We start from the raw sequence: 22721 nt of genomic DNA, 5'->3' as shown, positions 1-22721 counted from the left end.
CTTTTAAAAAAAGTCCAACTTAGCTTGGAAGCTTATTTTAAAAGAACAAATGCACCATGAATCATATTTATCAATATACTCAATAATCCCAATGGGTTCTTTGCAAGTCAAGACCTTGCAGAGATGTGACAATACACAGTTAGGGATACTCTACTACCTGCCAAGAATTAACTATGCATGTTTATGTCATTCCTCTGATCCAACATTCTCAGGTCAAAGTTGCAATAACATTTTTCACGGGAGAGGCTACTTACCCAATTCATTAATAGTTGCTCTTGCTCTGGAGACAAAAGAACTAACTTCACTTGAGTGCATTTTTGCCCTTTCCTTAAGGTCAGCACCTGTAAGTGACATTTCATATGTATGTCAGCAAACTCTAAATAGTACTGTAGATACATTTTCAAAAGTAAAATATTTCTTTACTTATAAGAATTTTAAGTCTAATTCCAAAGAAGAAGCTTATTGGTCATATAAATTTTCCACAGATTTCAAGGAAAACATGAACTATTTGTCAAATAAAGACATAAACAAAACCAAATCCCACCCCCCCCAAAAAAAAAAACCAAAAAAGAAAATATCCATAACCAGATTTTCACTAAGTACATTCTTCCCAGTGATGTTTCTTTTTGTCTTATTAAAATAATTTATAAACAGCAGCATTTATGCTTATAGTTCATCTGTCATATTATTCTATTTTCCCAACTGTGTCACAAAGTCTGGTAAATATGTATTTTTCATACTGTACTCTTGTTATTCTCTTATTGGTAGATCATAAAGTACATATATTGCATGGTTTTACATTAACAGACTATATATATATATATATTTTTATCTAAATAAAAATGCTAGAGTGGACCAATTTTCAGCTCACTTTCCACTCATTTACTTAAATTTATTTTCGAATAAGTTACCTACCTTTTTGTTTTGTTACAAAAGAAGCCATATCTTGAAAATTTTTACCTATTTCTTCATGATTATATAAAAATTAAGTTTATTTAATATCCATACTACAGCTAGACGTGGACGGACACATTTGTGTTTCTGAAAACCCAGTTATAGGAAAAAGCTGACATCTTCTCTCATGAGTGTGTAAAAAAAAAGAAAACTAACAGTAATAATAATAATAATAATAATAATAATAATAATAATAATAATAGTAGTAGTAGCTAAATATAAAAGCCTATCTTTCTTATAGATGAACTTACTTAAGAATACTTAAAAAAGGCAAAACCTCCATAGACACATTTATTCTCCAAAGAAGCAAAACAGTCACAAGGCAATTTAGTGTGTATTTGGTTCTCTTTGGTGAAAATTAACCTATTGAGACAGCATCTTTTCATGGCTGAAAGGCTAAACAAGACAAAAAAAGAAAAATTAAGAAAAAAAAAAACTACTTATGTTTTTCTGCCCTGAGAATACCATTCATTCAGGAAAATGCACTGAACCCAGATTAAGTGAAGACTGGAGCTCAGATTTTAAAATTATGCAGTCATAGGTTTCATTTCATCTTTTAACTTTCTGGACTTAACTCATGGTAGGTGATCCTGACCCTCTTAATCAAACAGTTTTAAACATACTTTTGTTGACAGCATTAGTGTAATGCTAAACAAACTCTAGGCTAGCTCTGTGAAAATCAGTATCTCAATCTGATGTTTTCTGATGGAAATCCAGTTGTTGCTTTAAAGTACCATGCCTAATAATGCAGCTCTACATCTTTCCTTCTACTCCTGTCATAGAAGCTCCTCATTTAAATGTGACTTCTGTTCTGCTATGCATGTCAATATAAAAACAATGAAGCATCAGTCCTGGCTGCATTTGCATAGTTCCTGCTAAGTAATGTTAAGCCTAATTTACACTATCAGGCACTTTGCCAAAAACTTCCAAACAACCTTCCAGAGTAGGACAGGCCAGTTGACCAGACAGCATAAAACAGGAATTACTACAGTCAAGCTTGCACTGCAGAAAAATTGCAACTGCTACCTTAGTAATTTACAATCAATGCATAAAGAAATCTTGCCAGGAACCCAAAAAGCAAACAAAATTTGCATCCGTAAATCTGGATAGAACTCCAAATATACAAAACTGCAAACAATTTTCACAAATCTATTTACATATAGAGTTCTGGAGCTAAAAGGAGCTTTTGAAATGTCATGTTTAAGAAGCTAAATGGTAAATTGATTTAGAAGTCACATCAGCAAGGATTTGAAAGAAAAAATATAATTTACTTGATATCAGTTAAAAGTCTGGATCTTCCTTCTTCAACTCTGTTCATACCACTGCCTGTGTAAGAAACAGTATGCTTTATGAACAAAATCCTCTCTGGCTGTGCAATCTGACTCAAAACTTCCACACACTGAAATTCTGCTCACTGGGCATCCCCTTGAAAAGCATTATAATGAGAACATCTAGCATTACTGCAAAGAAAATCTTCTGTCAATATAAGATTAAAGCAATTTTTGGGTTTGATTTATTCAGACTAGAATATATGCATAGAAAAATGGACTCAACCAAAAGAAACCTCAACTCTTCTAAAACAAAAAATACCCTGTAGACTTCTTCCTTCAGTCAGAATACACATGTCCTTGAAGACATTTACATAAAATTAATTAAATATTTCACAAAAAACTTGTTTAGGAATGGATTAAAATATAGCTACTAATTTTAAATTAACAATATTAACTACTGTAAAGAAATTTCAAGTACATCGCTGATCTTAGTGCCTTAAACCAGTTTTTGTAAACCAGCATTTCCCTTTTTTAAGTGTTTCTCCCTCATAAATGTCAAGGAAATGGAAAGAGCCCTTTTGGTAGCCCTTTTTCTATTTTAGCTCTCTAAAGAACAATAATAGTAACTGAAGCTTTCTCAGAGGGAAGAATTTTAGTCAGAAGCCATTCACTGAACTCCAGAAGAACATATGCCTTGGCATCCTCTGGGTCACAGGAGATGGAACTGCCACCAACTTAACACCTTTGTTCCTGTTATAAGATTTGACTACTGGTCAAAGAATTATTGATGAGTTTTGACTCACATAGCAAAGAACTGTTCACATATTTCTTCAAAAACTGTTTGTAAGTCAGAAATGGAAAAGGTTACATTTCTGAAGCTACTCATGAAGGAAAACGCAGGTTGAACCAAGAAGTTCTGCTTTCTCAGCTACTAAAACCAAAGAACCCTTCTCCCACCCCAGGTTTTCTACTTCAAAGTAGCTGAAAAGAGTATTTGCTTAACAGCTCAGAGCAACAAAGCAGTTAAGGTTTTCAAACCACAAGAGGTCTGACACAACAAAACTCTGCAATTTTTCTATGAGCCACAGCTAAAATCTGTGGACAGTCTGATCTATCTGCTCCCCCACATCCACTCCCAACACCCTCCAGGGGCTCTGCTGTGGGTCCAATCCTTCCCACCACACAGAACACAGAACTCTCGAAGACCTCCTACCCGAGAAGGAAAAGAGCAAACCCAAGTACCAGGGAGCTGAGTCAAATGAACTGTTGCAGTTTTGATGGTACACTGTAATTATGTCCCCACATCCATCCGGTTTGTACTGGAGCATGAATTGTTGTTTTCTCCACATTAAGCTTCCTGGCGTCTCAATGCTTTGTCCAACTAATTGATTTTCATTCACTCAGAACAATAACAGAAGCTGTGATTTTAGGAGTTATGCTCCCTAATTCTCACCTCCACTGCTCCCAGCATTTTATGAACTACATTTTAAAAACTGTGAAATGCCATTTTCAAATTACTAGCTGCTACCACAGGACAAAAGAAAAGTGCCACAGTGAAAGACTACACTGACAGTACCATCAACCACTTTCCCCTACAGCTATATTAGCATTTGGTCAGGTACTCTCCACTTCTGATTAAACTCTCCTTGAATCAACTTAATTCACAGGAGTATCACTTCAAAATTTACACAGCAAACTGGTAGGAGAGAACTTCCCTGATGATTTCCAATGAAAAGATATGTTTGAAAAATACCAGTATAAACAGTAGTCTTTTAGCGGTTAGCTGCGATCTGGTCTTTTCCAAATCAATTCTTGAAACCAACACATGCTGTTTTAAATACTTCCTACACTTGCACTGAGGTTGGTCAATCCTAAAGAAAAAAAATCTGTTTGATTTTGATCCATCACTTTCTCATTTCCCTCCTCCCACATTGGAAGAAAATAGGAAGGTTAGTTTGTTTTTTACCTTACTTCCCCTAAATATGAAAACTCAGTCATAATAACTCTCTTTTGCATGGTTTAAAATATTGGTTGGTTGTAGCATACTGTCAGTTGAGAGAATTATTGCAGCACGTGCCTGACTTCCATTTCACAATGATGCCAGAGAAAATGTTTATTTGAGAAAGCCAGTACAACAAGATAGGGATTTATTTGAGAAAGGGCAGTCCAACAAGATAGGGATATTGCTGCTATTCACCAGAATCTTTCCACCTAAACATACGTATGACAAAGACGGCTTTTAACTCAGAGAACACACAAAAGGAAACCAACTTTTACAGTGATTACTCTGACCCCATGCCTTCTGCCTTATTTTGGTATCTTGCTAATCAGGATTTATATACTGTTGAAAAGCTATACGTTGTGTTTGTAAAGTGCGTTCCAACTATAAGCCTCACTTTCCAAATAATATAAATGCCTAGAAATCTTCTTGTATAGAGTGTTCTATGTGACATCGAGAACACACCCCAAAATCTCTAAACAAAAAAGGCATAAAATGTAATGCTTTATATATGATACTTAAAAATTTAACTTTATTCAATAAATACTTTGCATTAAAAAGTAGGTCTTTTAGAAAGCTGGCACACCCAAATTAAACAGTGAAGTCATTCTATCAAGTGTCTAAAGGTGCTTGAATTGTCTTTTGTCTGAGAAGAGGAAAGGAAGTGACACATGCACAGGCATTTGAGGTAGAATAAAGTATTAATTCTTAGTGCCGCAGTGTTATTGTGAGCTTGCCTTTTGATCTTACCAAATACAGATCAACCACTTCTGTCAACACACCAAAATTTCAATAAGGAGGTGTTAGTGGGGAGTATCAGAAGATACTGTCTTGCAACACTATATCCAATTCTTCTGGATATTGTCAGAAAGAACTAAGAATACTGCAAATAGCAAAACACAAAGGCAACACTAATCCACTCAAACAGGTTAAAGAGTTTATGAAGGAAACTTACAATGCTTTCAACTAGAAGTACAAAACATGCACTACCTCACCAATTAAAATGCTAAGAATTCCTATGAACCCACATCTTATTCCCATACCATGCATTTGAAGCAGACTATGAATTAATATTCATCTTTCTCCTCACATACTGAACCAAATAAAATATTGAGGGCAAGGGGCCAACTTTGACATACATTTTAGATAAACTTATAATCACCAAAAAAAAATCCATTAAGGTACATGGAAATATCTTTATTTAAGAGCAGATGTGTGCAACTTCTAGAAAAGCCATTTCAAGAAATCCAAGAAATCATTAGCAGAACACCAGTAAACTTCTACAAGGTTAAGAATACCCCAAGAGGAAGCTGCACATATATATGTGAGGACAACACTATAGTCAACTTACATTCAAAACCAGAAAGATTTGTCCACATTTCTTTTTCTCCAAATTTCAAAGAACTTCAGAAATAAAGCTTTTACATCTTGGACTCTGCTTAGGACAACTTAGCTCCCAATTTTAAAACTACAATACCTCATGAAGCAAATATATTTATTTAAAGATAGTGTCAAGTCTAACACAACTAGAACCTCATTAATGAGGTAAGTAATGACTATTATTCTGTTGATATGTACTTCCAATTTATATCTTTAAAATCCTTTTCCAGCCACCTAGGCCTACAATGACCTTTCAAATAAGATAGATGGTGGACCAATTCAGATGCATCCCACCAAATCCTGTTCATGTGTATGTGTCCAACTGCTGCAGCTGGATCCTAACTCAGTCCTACTCCACTAGTGCTTTGTTAAGTTTGTTGTTGCTTCTTGGAATGGAAGAGACTTGGGAGCTGACCTTTCCCATGCAGACCAAGGCAAAGAGAAAATGGAATACTTCTATCTTTACTGTGTTATCCATAATTAAGCTGTCAGACCTATGCAGTGGCAGACCTACATTTTCGTTGACCTTATGTTTGGTACTGAAGTACCTACAGGAGTTTTTCTTGTTACTCTTGACACCTGTCAGTTCAAACTCCAGCTGAGCTTCTTCCATCCTAAACATATTTCTGCATAACAGTGCTTTGGAAGTCCATCCCATTTTCCAAGAGTGAATAAACAAGTCTTCCAAAAATATAAAAAGAATATTCAAGAGATTAAAAGACAGGATTTTTTTTCCTCGAATAAAAATGAATACTCAAATCTAATGTTTAAAAGGTAAAGAATACACAAAATAAACTCAGAGCATACTGAATGTGCTTGCTATAGAGTATTCCTAAATATTTTCAAGATTTTAGGTTCAAACTGACTACCAATTCTTCTAAGTCAGTTATTAACTCAGAATATTAAGAAATGAAATGTCACTTCAGAGAGAGATATGAAAGTTAAGGACAAAAACTGAAAAAACATACCAAAATATCTACTAAACAAAGAACTGCTAGCAACTTGCTTCTGAGGATCAGCTTCATTTAGGAGTACTGCTGAAAAAGAAGACCTTACAAAGCAGTACAACCTACTCCACACTTTCTGTGCTCTGAGATTTTGTATTTAGATTTGAAATCAAATGTGCATGTAAGAGGTAAAATTTATATCAAAATATCATTTCCTCAAAGAATAATCTGTAAAATAATTTATCGATTTTAAAACATGGCTTTGCGTAACTTTTTGTTTGTTTGTGTAAGTATACCACACAGCCACTTACTCACTGCACTTCCTTTGCCAGTGAGATGGGAATGAGAATTAGGAAGAGAGTCAAGATAAGGACAATTTAATAATGAAAGTAAAATAAGAATAGTTGCCTTCATAATGACAATAGCAACTGATATAACAAAAAAGAGAGAGAAATGAAGGTCAAGGAGAAAAAAAACATGATGTACAATGGCTCACCAATCGCCCCAACAGCAATCAGCAGCTCTCAGCCAACTGCCCCCAGTTTATAAACTGGGCTTGATTTTCCATGGTAGGAAATATCCCTTTGGCCAGTTTGGGTCAGCTGTCCTGGCTGTGATCCCTCTCAGCTTCTTGTGCACCTGCAAAGCCTTTGGCTTAGGGTAAGCACTACTTAGCAACAACCAAAACATCAGTGTGTTGTCCACATTGTTCTCATACTGAATCCAAACAACAGCACTGCAACAGCTACGAGGAAGAAAATTAACTTTGTTCCACCCGAAACAAAAACCATGTAATGATTTCAACAAAGGTAGGAAACAAAAAACACAGTGGTAAAAAACTCAGTAATATACCACAAAATACTAAGAAAGTGCTTAAAATCTTTTCATATAAAATGGAATGGAAAACTTCAAAAGTTATATAAAAGTACTCAGAACTCAATTTTCCAGATGCACAAAATTCTTAGAAAGTCAGCAGCTGCAAAGATCCAAAATTATATGAAACTAATATAAGTAAGGGCACATATGTTCATGGGCATTAGGAAGATATTTGAGTATGTAACACATAAGGAACCAAAAAAGTAAAACCAGAGCACTATCACGAGATTCAGCTTTAACAGTGAATTAATATACTAAGATCAGGCTCTGAAGTGCCAAAGAGCTATAAACAGTCACTGCCTGAAAGCACAGACCTTGGCCCTTTGCCTATCTAACTGGGTTATCTCTCAGCCTTTGGTACTTTTACACAAACATACAAAGGAGATTATGACATATTTTTTTATAACTGCCTTTAAAACTACACTATGTCTAAGAAATTAGTTCACAATATATGGTTAAAGTATCTTTCATAACTTAGGAGAAAGCACCTTTCATAACTAAAGAGTAACCATCTACTTTCAGTTGTAGCCATTTGCTTTACTGAAGAGCAATCATCAATCCTTGCACACCTCTACAGACACATATCTTTGCAAACACCACTTGAACTGCGTACAAAGGAAAATGCATTTACTTATAACAATAACAAAAAGTAAGCAGTATTCTAAATTTCAAAACAAAATTAGAAAAATGCTCACTGAAGTCATTTTAGTTGATGGAAAAAAGTTTGGCATGAAGGCTGCCATGTACATTTCCTACATAAGAAAGTAATTTAAATTAATAAAAGCAATTTTTCACATATACTGTATATTACTGAAGTTGTCTAAATGCAGATATATGATTTTTGAGCCAAAATGGATATTGATATTCTTCCATGTAATGTTGGATATCATAATTTACTAGCATGACTTGGTATCTGCAGTTTTTGCATATATGCCCTCTGTGTCACAGAAACATTCCTGAAAACCATCCAACTGTGACAAACAAACAAAATGTCTGTAATTCCTATATATTTAAGCCTGTGGCAAGATGCCAGTCCTAAACATTCCATGTGGAAAAAAAGGCAGCATTATAGCTCCACTGTAAATTATCTTAGGTATCTTGCAATAATTTACATGAAGATTAGCATATTTAAAGCACTATCTGCTATATCAGTTCTCCTAAATAGGATATTTCAGAAGATGCAACTTCAGGGATAGAGGGGTGTTGACTATTTTTTTTCCCTTTAAGCTTTTGAGACTTTCTGAAAGGTCCACAGATTTCACACTGATTTCCACCTGAAATAAAGGAATCCTGAATATAAACAACTAACTTCATATTTAAAGGATCTACAGTGTTCTTCCAATGTCTATACAAATTCAGACCAGCTATAGATTAAAGTCAGCTGGCTCTTTTTCCATCCTGTGTGTCCAGCTCTAAATTTAGACACACACAACAATATTCCCCCTGCTAACCTCCTAGGCATAAAAAAAAAAAAAAAGACAGTTTACACCTCACACATGTTTCCTGAATTTACCTTCACTTGCAGAAGCAGGGGGAAAATAGAATTGTTATAAAGATATAAATCTAATCTCTTATAAATAAAGTAATTTTTTTTCCCCTACGCAAACCAGCTTTCTTTGTGAAACTTCCATCATCCAGTCACTTCCCCAGTCCCTATTCTCTTACAGCTCCCATTACAACAGGACTTCCCGAAGTTTCCTCCATGAAACATGAAATAGACCAGTTGTGCTGGCTTTGGCTGGGGTAAAGCTAATTTTTGTTTCTTTTCATTTGGAATGGGGCTGTGTTTTGGATTTGTGCTGAGCAGAGAGCGCATAATACAGAGATGTTCTTGCTGTTGCTGAGTAGGGCACACACAGAGCCAAGGCCTTTTATGCTTTCTGTATAGCCATGCTGGTGAGGAGACTGGGGGTGCATCGGAGACTGGGGCGTCTCCATACAGGACAGGTAACTAAAACTGACCAAGGGGTTATTCCACACCACGTGACATCACGCTCAGGATTATACAGCATGCTGGAAGAAGGAGGAAAGGAACGACATTTGGAGTGATGCCATTTTTCTTTCCAAGTCACCATCACACTTCATGTGGCCCTGCTCTCCTATTGAAGGCTGAATACCTGCCTGTCCATAGAAGTGGTCAATGAATGCCTTGTTTTACTTTTCTTGTATCCACAACTTTAGATTCCCCACTTAAACTGTCTTTATCTCAGTCCATAAGTTTTCTGCCTTTTACTCTTCCAATTCACTCTCTAATTCCACTGGTGAGGGCATGCACAAGCAGTTGTGTGTGCTGAGTTCCCAGCTGGGGTTAAACCACAACACCAGTACTGGTGGAAAAATATGAGGATAGTACACTCACATGTTTCCAAATAGAAAATTAAGACACTATTTTTGATTCTGTGCTATGTCTCAGTTCTACTGATTTCTGTCAGGCTATCAAATCAGGACCACCAGTAGACCAGCACAAAGGCTGCATATCTTTGACTCTCACACGGATACAGAATCAAAGATGATCCAGAAAGAGATAATGGTGGTAGAAGTAGTGAAGATAGCTGGTAAGTTGCTAGGACCCACAACCATGGGCCTTTAAAAAAATCAAATCATGACAAACCTGTGTGCTCCAAACTTAGAGTAGTATCTTATAAAATATCCCAGATACAGGACAAGATCATGAGTTTACAACTCAAATCATGGTAAAGATAAATATCAGCTTTTAATAAAAAACAATGAATGTTGCAATAATTATTCAACACAAAGCTTTTTCTTTAAAAAAAAAAAAGAAAAAAGTAAAGGTTTCTCTTATAACATTTGTATTTCTACATTATTTCCACAACAAGCATTACAGAAGTACTTAGTACTTCTTTAGTCATTGTGGTAGTCTGAAAACTCAACTTCAACTTCCCCAAACAACTTATCATTTTCAAACTCAACCTTAACCAGGAGAACTTCTACATTAAACATAACTGAATTATTATACAGAATAGCCAAGTTCAAGTTGGGCAACCACAACAGCTGTATTTTTACCCTTAAAAAATATAAGGATATTTTTAAAAAATAAAAAAAGTAACATCTAATTTTTTACTATTTAGCTGCAAACTAATGGTGCAATTATTACTTGTGATTTCTATTAATTCTACATCTTCCCAAACAAAATCCTCTGAAGAGATCAGCACCAAAGTTATTTTTTAAACACAAAATTAAAACTAATTTACTTAATAGAATAATCATATATGGCTATTATAGCAACACTACCACTGTAAGAAATAGCATTAATGTAGTACCATATCTCATTTGTATCAAATCCCTGTAACAACTGACACACAGTTTTCTATCTTGTGATTCACAAGAAAGCATTCCCAAAACTTGCTAGTGGTGAGACTCTTCATCTTTCTTCTCAAATCTTAAATGAATACTCAGACCAAATATTCTTAGTAAATACTACTAAGCCTATCAACTCAAAAAATATGAGCACACCCAAAATTCTCAGCAACCTGTTTGCCCCACTTTGATTTCTAGTAAATTCAGTGATCAAAAAAGGACATTTCATAGCACTATCACATGACTGACTCAAATATTTTGCATTACTGTACATCTGAGCATGGCAGATACGGGGTTTTAATATAAAAATGAATCAATACTGATGGGTTTATCTTTTTCTGATTAACAGTAAGTACAAAAATATTTTATTATTAGCACACCCAGTTTTATGAGATGTAAACAGAAAAGGAGGAAGTGTGCTGTGTGGTAAAGGAGAAAGTCAGACTTTCTCCTAAAGAAGTCTTGAAGTCAGTATTCTACCATAAATGCTAGTTAAGAAACGAGGAGTTTCTCCTGAGAAAAAACATAGTTTGAACTACTAGATCACTGGAACGCAGACAAAGACATGAGTGAAATTCTTTTTCTTGTTTTTCACTACTTTTCATTCTTTCCCTTGATTTTGCAGGTATCACCTTTTTTTTCCAATGATTAGTCATGATGATATACTAGCTGTGAACTTCCCACAGATCATGATTCAATGACACTGAATTCTGTGCTGCTACACAGCAATGATATTTTTAGTGGAATATTTAAAGAAAGTGGTAAATAATACTTACAGCATATGAAAATACAAACACCTTGTAAAGAATATCTGCAACAATAATCACATTCTGTTGCCCCCCAAATTACAAAATTACTATTCTCTGCCTACATCAGACTGCAAACAAACTTGAAGACTTAAAGTAATGGCCTTAGAAAGACTGTATGAAGTGAAAACTAAGTTTGACTAGAAACCTTTTCAAGCTACACTATGTAAGAAGAACACAGATTTTTGTGGGAAAACCCAAGCAGGAGAAGAAGCACCTTCTGGGTTAAAAACACAGATCTCCTCGGCTTTGGCCACTCTACAGCTATTCAGAAAACTTAAATCTTGGACTTCAAAGAATAAAGAAATTAAAATGGCTGTCATTCCTGCACAAACATTTCTGGCTCAAATTAATACTGGGGCAGCACTCAAGGGCAAGGTCTTCCTATTCTACACAGTAGAAGGTGTTCTTCTGAGTGAAACTAAGAACATGTAAGTATTTGACCCATGAACAGGAACATCTCTTAATTATCCTGTGTTCACACAAAACTCAGATATGAAAACAGCAGCTGCAATTCTATTGGTCAGTAGACCAAGTTAAGCAGTTCACAAGCAGTACTTCCCCTCACTCCCAGTGTCCCTAAAGGCTTCAAACTGACTCAGAAAAATATATCAAAGAGCTTGCAAATAGCAAAATTTCCCATCCACTGAAGATATTTTCAGCACCAATATTGCAAACTGAATTCTATTTTCTAAGGACTTGTTATTTTTAAATACGTCACAGATATTTGATCCCTTCTACTTTTAAAAGACCATCCAATAGACTTGTCAGCAAATTACTTTGGAGAAAGAAAGGAATGGAAAAGGAGATCCAACACAGGAGTATTACCTGCCATCTGGAGGGGCTTAACAAATTATACAGATTCATGATATTTGCACCCAGAGCACACTTGAATGAATCACTTAAATACCAGGTCCATCCACATGCATTCAGTAAGTTCCAGCTGGTAACAAGAACCCAACAAAGAAACCTTAAAATATAAAGAAAATATTACCTTAGATCTAAATTTCTCATACCCCACAAAACCCTGATGCTTCACTATGAATATGAACTACATATATTAGATTGGAAGATGCTATGGGAAATTGTAAACAACGGATTATCTACCTGCTGACAGACAACAGAGAAAAGAAATTTTCAGTTCCTTGAAGTTGTAAAATAAAGCTCGAATTTTAATTAAGAAATCAGATAAAAGAATGCAAAAGTAGACATACAGGATGTTAAACTAGTACCTGGAACCAGTGGATAAACAGATAAGGAGGAACATAAGTGGTTTTTGTGGCAAAGTTATGTAACAGAAAACAACAGCGCATGACCTAAGGGAAGTTCAAGGCAGTCATTACAACACTGGGGGGACCCAGTGCATATGACTGAGCAGAGATCCCCATGGATGAGCCTCTAGGATCATAAAAAGACTTCCAGTAGGAGGCAGATGCATGCAAATTAGTTCTAGGAAAGGTGATGTTTATGTATTACCTAGGAAGTATGCTGTAATGAATATGTATGATCATGATGGAATAAATACCCTGTTGTGAAGTTTCATGACACACATTCAATTAGAGGAAAAAGTCTCTGAATGTGTCCAGACCTGCAATAAAGAATGCCTGCTTTCTAATACCTCAAATTGTGTTAGAAGTTCATTCTTAGCCAACTTCAGTATCAATGCAGCTTTGTATCATAAATATGTTGGGGGGAACTGCATTTTGTTACCACAGGCAGGATCTGACTAGAAGTCACAGTATTTCTTTTACCTATAAATTTTGTGCAAGACAACAAAAGAGTTGCCTGATGCGTAAAAACAGAAACACCCACATATTTCAATTTATTAAATCACACACATGGAATCAGTGCTTAACTAGGAAAAAAAGTAAAAATTTTACAATGAGAAAATCCAAATACAAATTTCAGAATTTGTTCATTTTCACAGCTTGTAGCAATGGGGAACAAAGTGGCATGAACACCCTTATACATTCAAACAAGATCACTTTATTGCAGAAATTGCCACCTTTTTATAGCTTTAATCTCCACTGGACATAACTAAAACTCAACAGAAGTGCACCCATTGGCTGCTCAGCTGCAGTGCTGCTGTCCACACATCCTATCACACAATCAGCTTCCCATTCATATGCTATCCAAGTGTCCAGCCAGCAGCTGTGCCTTTCCCACAGGGCCTTCTGGTGAGCATGAGCCTTAACAACTCTAAAAAATAAACCCCCATATTCCACACTTATCTATATTACTTTTACAAATCAAATTTTATTGTTTTAATAAATTTTTAAATGTTCAAAGCAAATGTCCACAGACTGTACTTTAAAAAAAATCAGCATACAAAATTCAAACCATTTTCACTATGGACAGGTCTCTAAATTTTCCTGTATCACTTCATGAACTTATTATAAAGGTGAGGTTACACATGCATGTCTATAAGCAACTCCATGCTACATTTATGTAAATTCTGTTACTTTTTTCTCCTTCAGCTTTCAAGAGTTGCACTTTTAATTTAGATGCTACAAAAAAAACCTTTTACTGCAGTAAATATTCAACAAAGGTATTCTTAAAGTAAACCCATGTCAGCTGAAGGTGAAGACAAGAAAAGAGAGTAAAATATTTTAATTATGAAGTTTTTCTTCATATTTGTGGCAATTAACACACATATATATAGCTCCATTATGTCCAATTCTACGCCATTTATAAAAGCAGATGTGAAACTGACTGTTGTAAACTGTCTTAATATGAAAAGGTTATAGATTCAGATATGTCTAAGTACCTCTGCTACATGCCACATTTATTCACTCTTTTCAGAAGCAAATGGGAAAGAATTCTTTACCATGTAATAACTATTTTTGCCATGTGTTGCGCACATGTATTCTATTTCCAGCACACTACCACCAAGCACACAAGATCAGATTATTTTTGCCAGCATGTTTTCTCTGCCAAGGATATAAACAGCTAAGCCGGCTCAGTTCCATCACCAATAAAGAAATCAGGTGCCACAGGCACTTAGTACTCCAGAGAAAAGTGTTACTTAACTCATACAGTGTACTGTGTGACAATCTGCCTCAGAAAACTGTGAAGAAAACTAGCATCCTTTCTTCACAAATCAACATGATAAATACCCAGAGATGTGAACTGAGCATTTCAAATGGAAGTGACTACTCAGTTTGACTTAATATTTATGGAAGAGATCTCAACCTTAGACATTGCGGTAGAAAGTCAAATGTTCAGAGGTACATAACAGAAACTAAGGAAAATTAAGTTCCTCATCTAAGAACAAATGCATTTACCAGGGCCTTGCCAAATTTATCTTATCAATTTAGTATGATCAGGGCTAATCAATAATCTGTAACTTCCTGGTTGATCTTCACATGGTTTTAGTCCCTTTAGAACCACTAAGTTTTAAACCATTTTTATATGGCTCATAGATGAGTGAGTTTAAGTTCTGAAAAAAAAAAATTGATCCATGAGCATGCTATTACTCTGTTTTAACTAAGATTTGAACAGTGAAAATTACATTAACTAAAATACCTAGCCTCTCCATAATCATGTCAAAATGGCTCTTGTGTCATGAAATCAGACCATTGTTTAGGCTGAAAAAGACCTTCAAGATCATCGAGTCAAATCACTTACCTTTCCCATGTCCCTGAGTGCTATATCTGCACATCTTTTATATACCTCCAGGGATCTTGCTGGACTCAATTTGCCCAACACTGCTACTAACCTGTTACAATCCCCAAACCAGAAAAAAACATGCTATTACAAAAAGACAGAATTCTACCTAATACCATCTTCTGTGTTTTCCGGGCAGTTATATAAAACTTTACTTCAAAATATGCAAAGTTGTCTTGGAAATCTAAAAATGTAATTATTACAGAGAGCGCAAGCAATTTAGAAAGATACGTTCCTGGATTGCCTTAATGCCAGTTTTGATACTAACCAAGCTCTCAAGAGACATGGAAAAAAAAAAAAAAAGGAAAAGGAAAAAAATTGAAAAATTAGATGTTTTCATTCTTAAATATAGACAACTTTTTCTCCATTCCAGGATTTAAAATTAAAGGTTTAAATTAAAACCACATTGGTAATGAAGGTCTATAAAGAAAGACAGTCAAAAAATATTTTGTAATTCAGGAATATATATCAAATTCACAATCTAATACCTAAAATTCTTAAGGTGCTGCAATTCCAGACTCCAAGAAAAAAATGCAACATGTGAAGTGGTGAGAATAACAATATCCATAAATCATCTCTCAGATTTTTGCTAACTGCTCACCATGAAGGGTTAGAAGTACAGAAATAATCTTTTTCTAAAACCTGTGTTTCTACCAGTAGAGTGCTAATAGTACTTCTGAATTAATAAAAGCTAAAGAGTATGCCCCTAAATACTAAGTTCTTAATTAGGAATTTATCACTGTATTCTGAAAATAGAATGGGGAGAAAAATAACCCTCTAGGGCTGCAACACCTGTCAGAACAGGCTTAAAGTGACTTCAAGAATCCCTGTAGCAAGGCTAAAAAGGAGTACAGTAGCATTATAGCAATGTTGGTATTCATTACCACACAGGACATTTTTGGAACTAATACAGCAAATGACTCCAGATTTCATTTTTCATGTCATACAAACCCATAGTTTTGTACCACTTGACTCTGGATAGTAGGTAAGCCCCCACCCAGTTGCTTCCTCACTGCACAGCAGGATGGAGAAATGAAAAGAACCACAGAAGCAGTAGGGAGTGAGAGGGGGACCCACCTTGCAGGTTGAGATAAAGGCAGTTTAGTAAGTACAAGGGGGAAAAAACAAGACAACAAAAGATGCAAAAGCAGTCATTCCCCACCGGCAGACCAATGTCTCTCCAGTAGTCCAGCAAGGCCTACTTTGGAAAAACAATTTCCCAATTCTATTGCTGAGTATGTCATCATATGTTACTGAATATTCTCCTGCTTAATTCACATCAGCTGTGCCCCATCCCAGCCTCTTTCTTACCCTCAGCTGACTGACTGGCACAGTGATTGGCACAGGGGTCCTTGATGTTGTGCAAGCATTATTCAGTGACAATCATGAAATTCTGGCATTTTTTCAACACTGTTCTGGTCACCAGTCTAAAACACAGCACCATATGGATTGCTACATGGGAAATGAACTCTAAGCCAGACATGCCCAGTACAAGCTTGAAAGATAAGACCACTGGTAAATTAATGCATTTATTAGTACACACATCAACCATAGAGGAAAAAACTCAAGATACTTCAAAACAGCTACAGAGAGGTACAGAAATCTGAAAGTTGACATATACAAGGATATCAGAGGACTCATCTGAACTGTCCTGTGACTTAAAAGAGCTTAAAGATACCAATGATGACTACACAATTATTCTTGCAGGTTTAGATATTAAGTCAACATTTATCTAGCTTTAATACACATGCAGGACACAGACTACAGCTTGCTTGAAGATGACAAATTATACCATACTAAGAATTTTTCTGAACAGGAGAATCTCAAGAAGACATTATTCACTTCCTTGGAAACAAAACTGCTCAGATACAGCATCCTGTACACTACAGTCTACCCTAGCAAACCAAAGACTTCAGCAGCACTGAATTCCACAGTCCTCTCACTGTGATCTACACACAAACATCAGAAGTGGTCTGGTGATAGTTATGCAGGTTTCCAGTTAAGTTTTTCTTTATGATAGTCAAGCTCATCTACACGCCTCTAACACGGAAGCAATTACAGCAATTTATTACATAGTGTCATGTATGCTAATAGTCTTCTAATTACATGCTTCAATGATACAAGATAAAAAAGGAGGGGGAAAAAAGTGTGATGCATGTGAGTACCTATATATGAAATTCAATGCAACTCCCAGGCAGTCCTAAGCAGTGCCACAAGCACTATATTCCAAAAGTCAAATAAAATGTAACAACTATATGAAATACAGAAATTCATCTACTCGTGCAACCTAGAAAATATGGGTTTGGATAAACCTGATACAAATAGCATAGAGCTGCTTTTAAAAATAAAAAAAAAAAAAAACTAAAGGCATTGCACTTGCAGCACATACATAGCCATTAAAGATACATTCCCAAGCAGCAAAAACTGCAACAAGCCAGTGACATTACTAAAGACGTCTGAGGAGAAAACCCTTGAAAAGCATTTTTAAAAAAAGACAAACAAATACAGAGGAAAACCGTTTCTGATTATTCTCTAAATATTTACATAAAATATTTTAAATAATTTATATCCAGAAAACACAGCCTCTTTATACAAGCAAATGGGAAAACAATTTGTCCAACTATCCAGGGATATTCACTGCAGAACACAGTTTTCCCAATATAAAATGTTCTGCATCATCTGGTGTCTTTTCCAGTTTAATTTAGTCTGTTTTGGTATATCCACTCTCAAAACGATTTCACTGTTTGAATACTCATCATAACATTTTAAGTAATGTGCGTATGTGTGTTTGTTCTAGGTAGTCAGGTGAGGTACCCAGTCAGCTACTTTCTATTGTTTCATAATCATCAAGATGTTACTTTTATTTAAATTTTGGGATATGCTGAAGTTGCATATCCCAGATATTTACCATTCCTACCTGTGTCAAGTTTGGACAACAAGTCACTGCAAATGTCTGCTCTGGAGACTTCTGTATCATGTCTGTAACAATCCAAAAGATCTAGAGCACTGCATCAATTTCAACCATCTGAAGAAACTAGAAGTTGTCCAGTTGTTCAGGATGGTACTTGATTTACTTATTTGTAAGTTATATGGTTATATTTATTTTCATCCATTAAACGACTTTCAGTCATTTTGTTATAAAAAATCTTAGCTCTAAAGTTAGACTCCAATCCTCTATTTACCATTGTAAAAAGCAAGCTGCACCTCCATAATTTTTATGCAACATAATATAAATAAGATGTAGGAAGGGAACTCAAAAATGGCCAACTGTTTCCTTCAGACATTTGTCTCCCTAGATTTTCTGTGCAGCTACTCAGAGGATACCCTGAGCATGACTCTGACTGCCACACACAGAATCGAAACAAATGAATTTCTCTTATCACCACTACATTTATTTTTAACTACTTCTCCAGACATAACAAACTATTTTATACCTAATATTTTAATTTAACAATTTTAGGCATTCAATTTGATCAATTTTTCCCATGCTTTTATAATTTAAATGGCTTTGGGAAAGTCATTCCCTTTCTTGTTATACTCCTCTAGATAAAGAACTAACCACATAATACTACCCCAGAAAAAAAATCTTTTATCTGGAATTTAATATTTTTAATATTTTAGGTGGCTTTCACTGGAAAAAATATTTCCAGTAAAATACCACATTAATTGTGTGCATTTGTTGTAATGGACTAAAAGCCTAAGGCTATTACTAAACTACTCTTAACAGAAAAAATGTTAACTACAAAACAGAACTAAACCACTAAAACAGAAAAAATTCTAAAAACATACTTTTTAATCAGCAGATAAAACCCTCCCTGTTCTCCAACAGTCAAAGATACATTTTAATCCTGATTGTGTACTTCCCAGAACACAGAAGCCAGCTCAGTGACACCAAATATAGAATAGCCTTCTGTTGCTCAAAATGAGTTCTAAAGACAGATACCCATCACATTTCCAGTAACTGAAGTAGGTGCAGTATTTCCACATAACTGCATTACAGAGTCCAGCCTCTGGTAAATATTTTACTAGTAAAGCTCTAGCTTGATCAATTAAATTCAGTAACTGTCTACAAAATGTTGATTCAGTTTGGCAAAGCTCACCACACAACTAGGGAACCAACTCAGACAGATTTGGATCTTTTTAGTCAATTTTAAGTAATAGCACAGATCCCAAGTTCAAGACGACTTCAATTCTATTGAGGAAGAAAAAAGAAGAATGCTTGTATCATTGGAATAAATAAATATTTACATTTTCATTTTTATAAGATGTCACAAGCTACACAAGAGAAGGAATGGTCAGATGTTCTGTTTCATCAGCTTGAAAAAGCAAATCTCAAAATTTCTTCAACCAAGGAAAAACACTGCTAAAAAGATACCTCTCTAACTGGAGCTCATAATTTATCTTTCACTAATGGCCTGATCTTAAATTTGTTTTTTGATTTTGTGTGCACAAATCACAGTAAGTTATGGTCTACAGCTCATTCAAGACCAAAAAAGGAAGAAAAATGGCATGGAAATATCCACAATTAGCATTACAGCTGAATACATTCAACTACCAGAAGCTTTTTTCTTTTAGTTTTATGCTACGGTAATATTAGTTATGAATTAAGTAGTCTCTACTTCCACTAGACCCTCAGAAATCTTTGACACAGGAGACAAGTACATGGTGGTTGAAAGTACTTTCAATTCAAACTCTCTGTATTCAGTGAAACAATGAATAAAATGAATCCCCCTTAGACAGAAATACATTTTTATAAATTGCTCCTGACACTAATTAAACTGAAGTTGTCATTGGAGAACTTCAAAACTAGAGAAGAACACACAATATTTCATACACAAGTCTTCAGAGCACACAATGCAGGAAGAGTGAGTCATCTAAACAGATGCCATGCACAAGCCTTAAGAAAAAAATCCTGCACCTCAAGTAAGGGATGGAAAAAAGAACCAAGTAATTATAGATTTAGTCTTCTCTGTTGAAGTTATTCCATTTTAACTTCTGTACCATACTTATTACACAGCTTTGGTCACTCTCACTCAACTGGAGAGAAATCTTCCTTACTACTTTTATTTTAGACTATTTTTTACACAAGTTCCTCTGAGGCTTTATATATCCAATCCACACTCAATTCATAGCTCTACAAGAATGAAGGTTTTGCCTCAATCTTACTTTGAAAAATCCATAATAACTGGATGTGGTAGGTTAACTTAGGCTCTCTGCCAGTTCCTCTCCTCAGTAAGATAGGGAAGAAAATACAATTAAAAGCTCATGGATCAAGATGAAGACAGGGAGATCACTCACTTGCTACCACCATGCACAAAACAGTCTGGACTTAGGAAAGACAAATTTAATTTATTGCCAATAAAAGCCAGTGATAAACAAAAACCAAAATAAATCCATCTTCCTCCCACCATTCCTTCTTCCTTTTTTCCTTGTCTAACTTTATTACTAACTCCCCCACCTCTCCCCACTGATGTGCAGAGCAAAAGGGAGGGGGAACAGGGCCTGCAATTCGACCGTAACACTTCATCTCTGCCACACTTTCCTCCTCACTCTTTTTCCCTGCTCCAGCATAGAATCCCTCCCACACAACAGTCATTCCCAGGACTTCCCACAGAAGTCACAGTTCTTCAAGAACTGCTTCAGCATGGTCCTTTCCACAGGGCACACTTCTTTAAAAACAGACTTCTCCACTATGAGTCCCCCATGGGCCACAACTGCCAGAACATGTGGTCATGTATAGGCTGCTCTCCACAGGTGACAATTCTGCCAGAAGCCTGCTCCTGACTGGGCTCTTCATGGGCTGCAGCCTCCATCACAGTGTGTCCACCTGCTTCAGCATGAGCTTCCTCATGACCTATAGTGTGGATATATGTTCCAGATTGGTCCTCCATAAGCTCCAGGGTGGCAATCTGCTTTTACATGGTCTTGTCTTTGGGCTGCAAGAGAATCTCTCCTTTGGCACTTTGAGCACCTCCTTCCCTACCTTGCTAGTGATCTGGGGGTCTGCAGGGCTGTTCCTCTTGTATTTTTTTCCTCACTCCTCTCTTATGGCTGCTCCACATGGTTCTTAACAATTTAAAATATATACGTGATCACAGAGGTGCCACCAGCATCTCTTAAAGACTCAGCATTGGACAGTCATGGCTCTGTTTTGGAACTGGCTGCTCTGTCGAGTATCAAGACAGCTCCTGGTCTCTTCTTAGAGAGGCCCGTGTGAATTAAGTATATTGGTTTAAAAGCTCTATTCCCAACTCAAGAATAACTTTCAGAAAACTGAACAAATGAAAACCAAATTCTATCATTTTCTCAAGGCATTGCACCCACCCAATTTCCTACCGCATTCCTTGTGCCAGTTTCCTTATCAGGAATGGATCAGTCTTTTGCAAATTAAAATAAAATTACCATAGTCAGATTTTCATATTCTTACTGAAAAACCTGCTGGAAAACTCATTTTTGCTCTTTTTTTGTTCTGAAAAATCCACTGTCATTCCAATTGCTTCTGAAATTTAGTATGTGTTGTCAGGGTAGGAGGCAGAGGAGCATTTGGAGTTAGATGACTAAGGTACTTCCAAAGGAAAAACATTTTTTTAACCAGTTTTTCTTACTGGGATTTTTTTCTCTATACAGACCAGAGAGGATCAAACCACAATCCTAACTGCACTCTTCATTGGCTCAGTTGTTCAACATGTGCTCTACAAAATCATGACAGTAATTAGTCATTCCAGAAAGACAACATCAAAATTAAGGCGCAAAATCATCTACTTCAGATAAATGCAGGTGGTAGAATCCAAACATAATACACATTCACAAGACAGAGCTGCCACATGGCTGACCAACCTAAAGCATTTCATGTCACTGATGTTGCTTTAGGGGAAATGCAACTGCCTTAAAATCCAATAGTCTACAAGCAGCTAACAGCACTTGGGAGTCTGAACACTCGTGAAAGCTTGGAATGAGAAAGAGGAAAGAAGATACAATCTACATCTTAAGGCATTTATATGGGGGAATTAATTAAAGGTACATACAGCAACAGAAATATTCAGAAGACACTAAAACATTTTCATGTGTGATCTGAATGCTCAAGAGGGAAGAGTGGAGTAATACACAAAATTTCTTCTCAGTTTCTGGTGCAGGAGCTGAAATCTGGAGAACCAAATATGGTCTGGGAAAGTATACACTCCTCCTTGCTTGCTTAACAGAGACTGCAAGAAAAAAAGGAGACTACACCCACAGTAATACCTCTCAACTACTTCTGCTTGGTCTATAAAAATAAGAGTAGGTCAAGCATTTGAGAGCTATTATGAAACTCCTCTACTCCTCCATATCAAAATCTCATAAACAAAGTCTTCAAGGATCTGCTCTACCAGCGTTGTCTGCTTCATAAACTTCTGTCAGAAAAACTGCACCAGCTGGAACTGGCAGCTGGGAATTGGACTCCATTTAGCCAATTCAACCCTGCTGCAAACGAAGTTGTGATGCAGATAAATTATGCCAACAGGAAAAG

At 35.9% G+C, this 22721-nt stretch overlaps 1 protein-coding gene across 3 annotated transcripts in view; it reads right to left on the bottom strand.

Annotated features, from left to right (window-relative positions):
• Positions 1-22721, bottom strand: part of AUH (AU RNA binding methylglutaconyl-CoA hydratase) — a 106813-nt gene that overhangs the window by 69705 nt on the left and 14387 nt on the right. For 2 of the 3 annotated variants that reach the window (XM_062513247.1, XM_062513248.1), the window contains exon 4: positions 255-341. The exons of the other annotated variant lie outside the window; for it this stretch is intronic. In XM_062513247.1, the coding sequence (XP_062369231.1) occupies positions 255-341 (87 nt within the window). The remainder of the gene's footprint in view (positions 1-254; positions 342-22721) is intronic. 3 annotated transcript variants of the gene reach the window in all.

Source organism: Cinclus cinclus, chromosome Z (assembly GCF_963662255.1).
Source record: "Cinclus cinclus chromosome Z, bCinCin1.1, whole genome shotgun sequence".
Taxonomy (NCBI): Eukaryota; Metazoa; Chordata; class Aves; order Passeriformes; family Cinclidae; genus Cinclus; species Cinclus cinclus.
The sequence above is the reverse complement of the archived record's forward strand: the minus strand, read 5'-3'. Positions and strand labels throughout refer to the sequence as shown.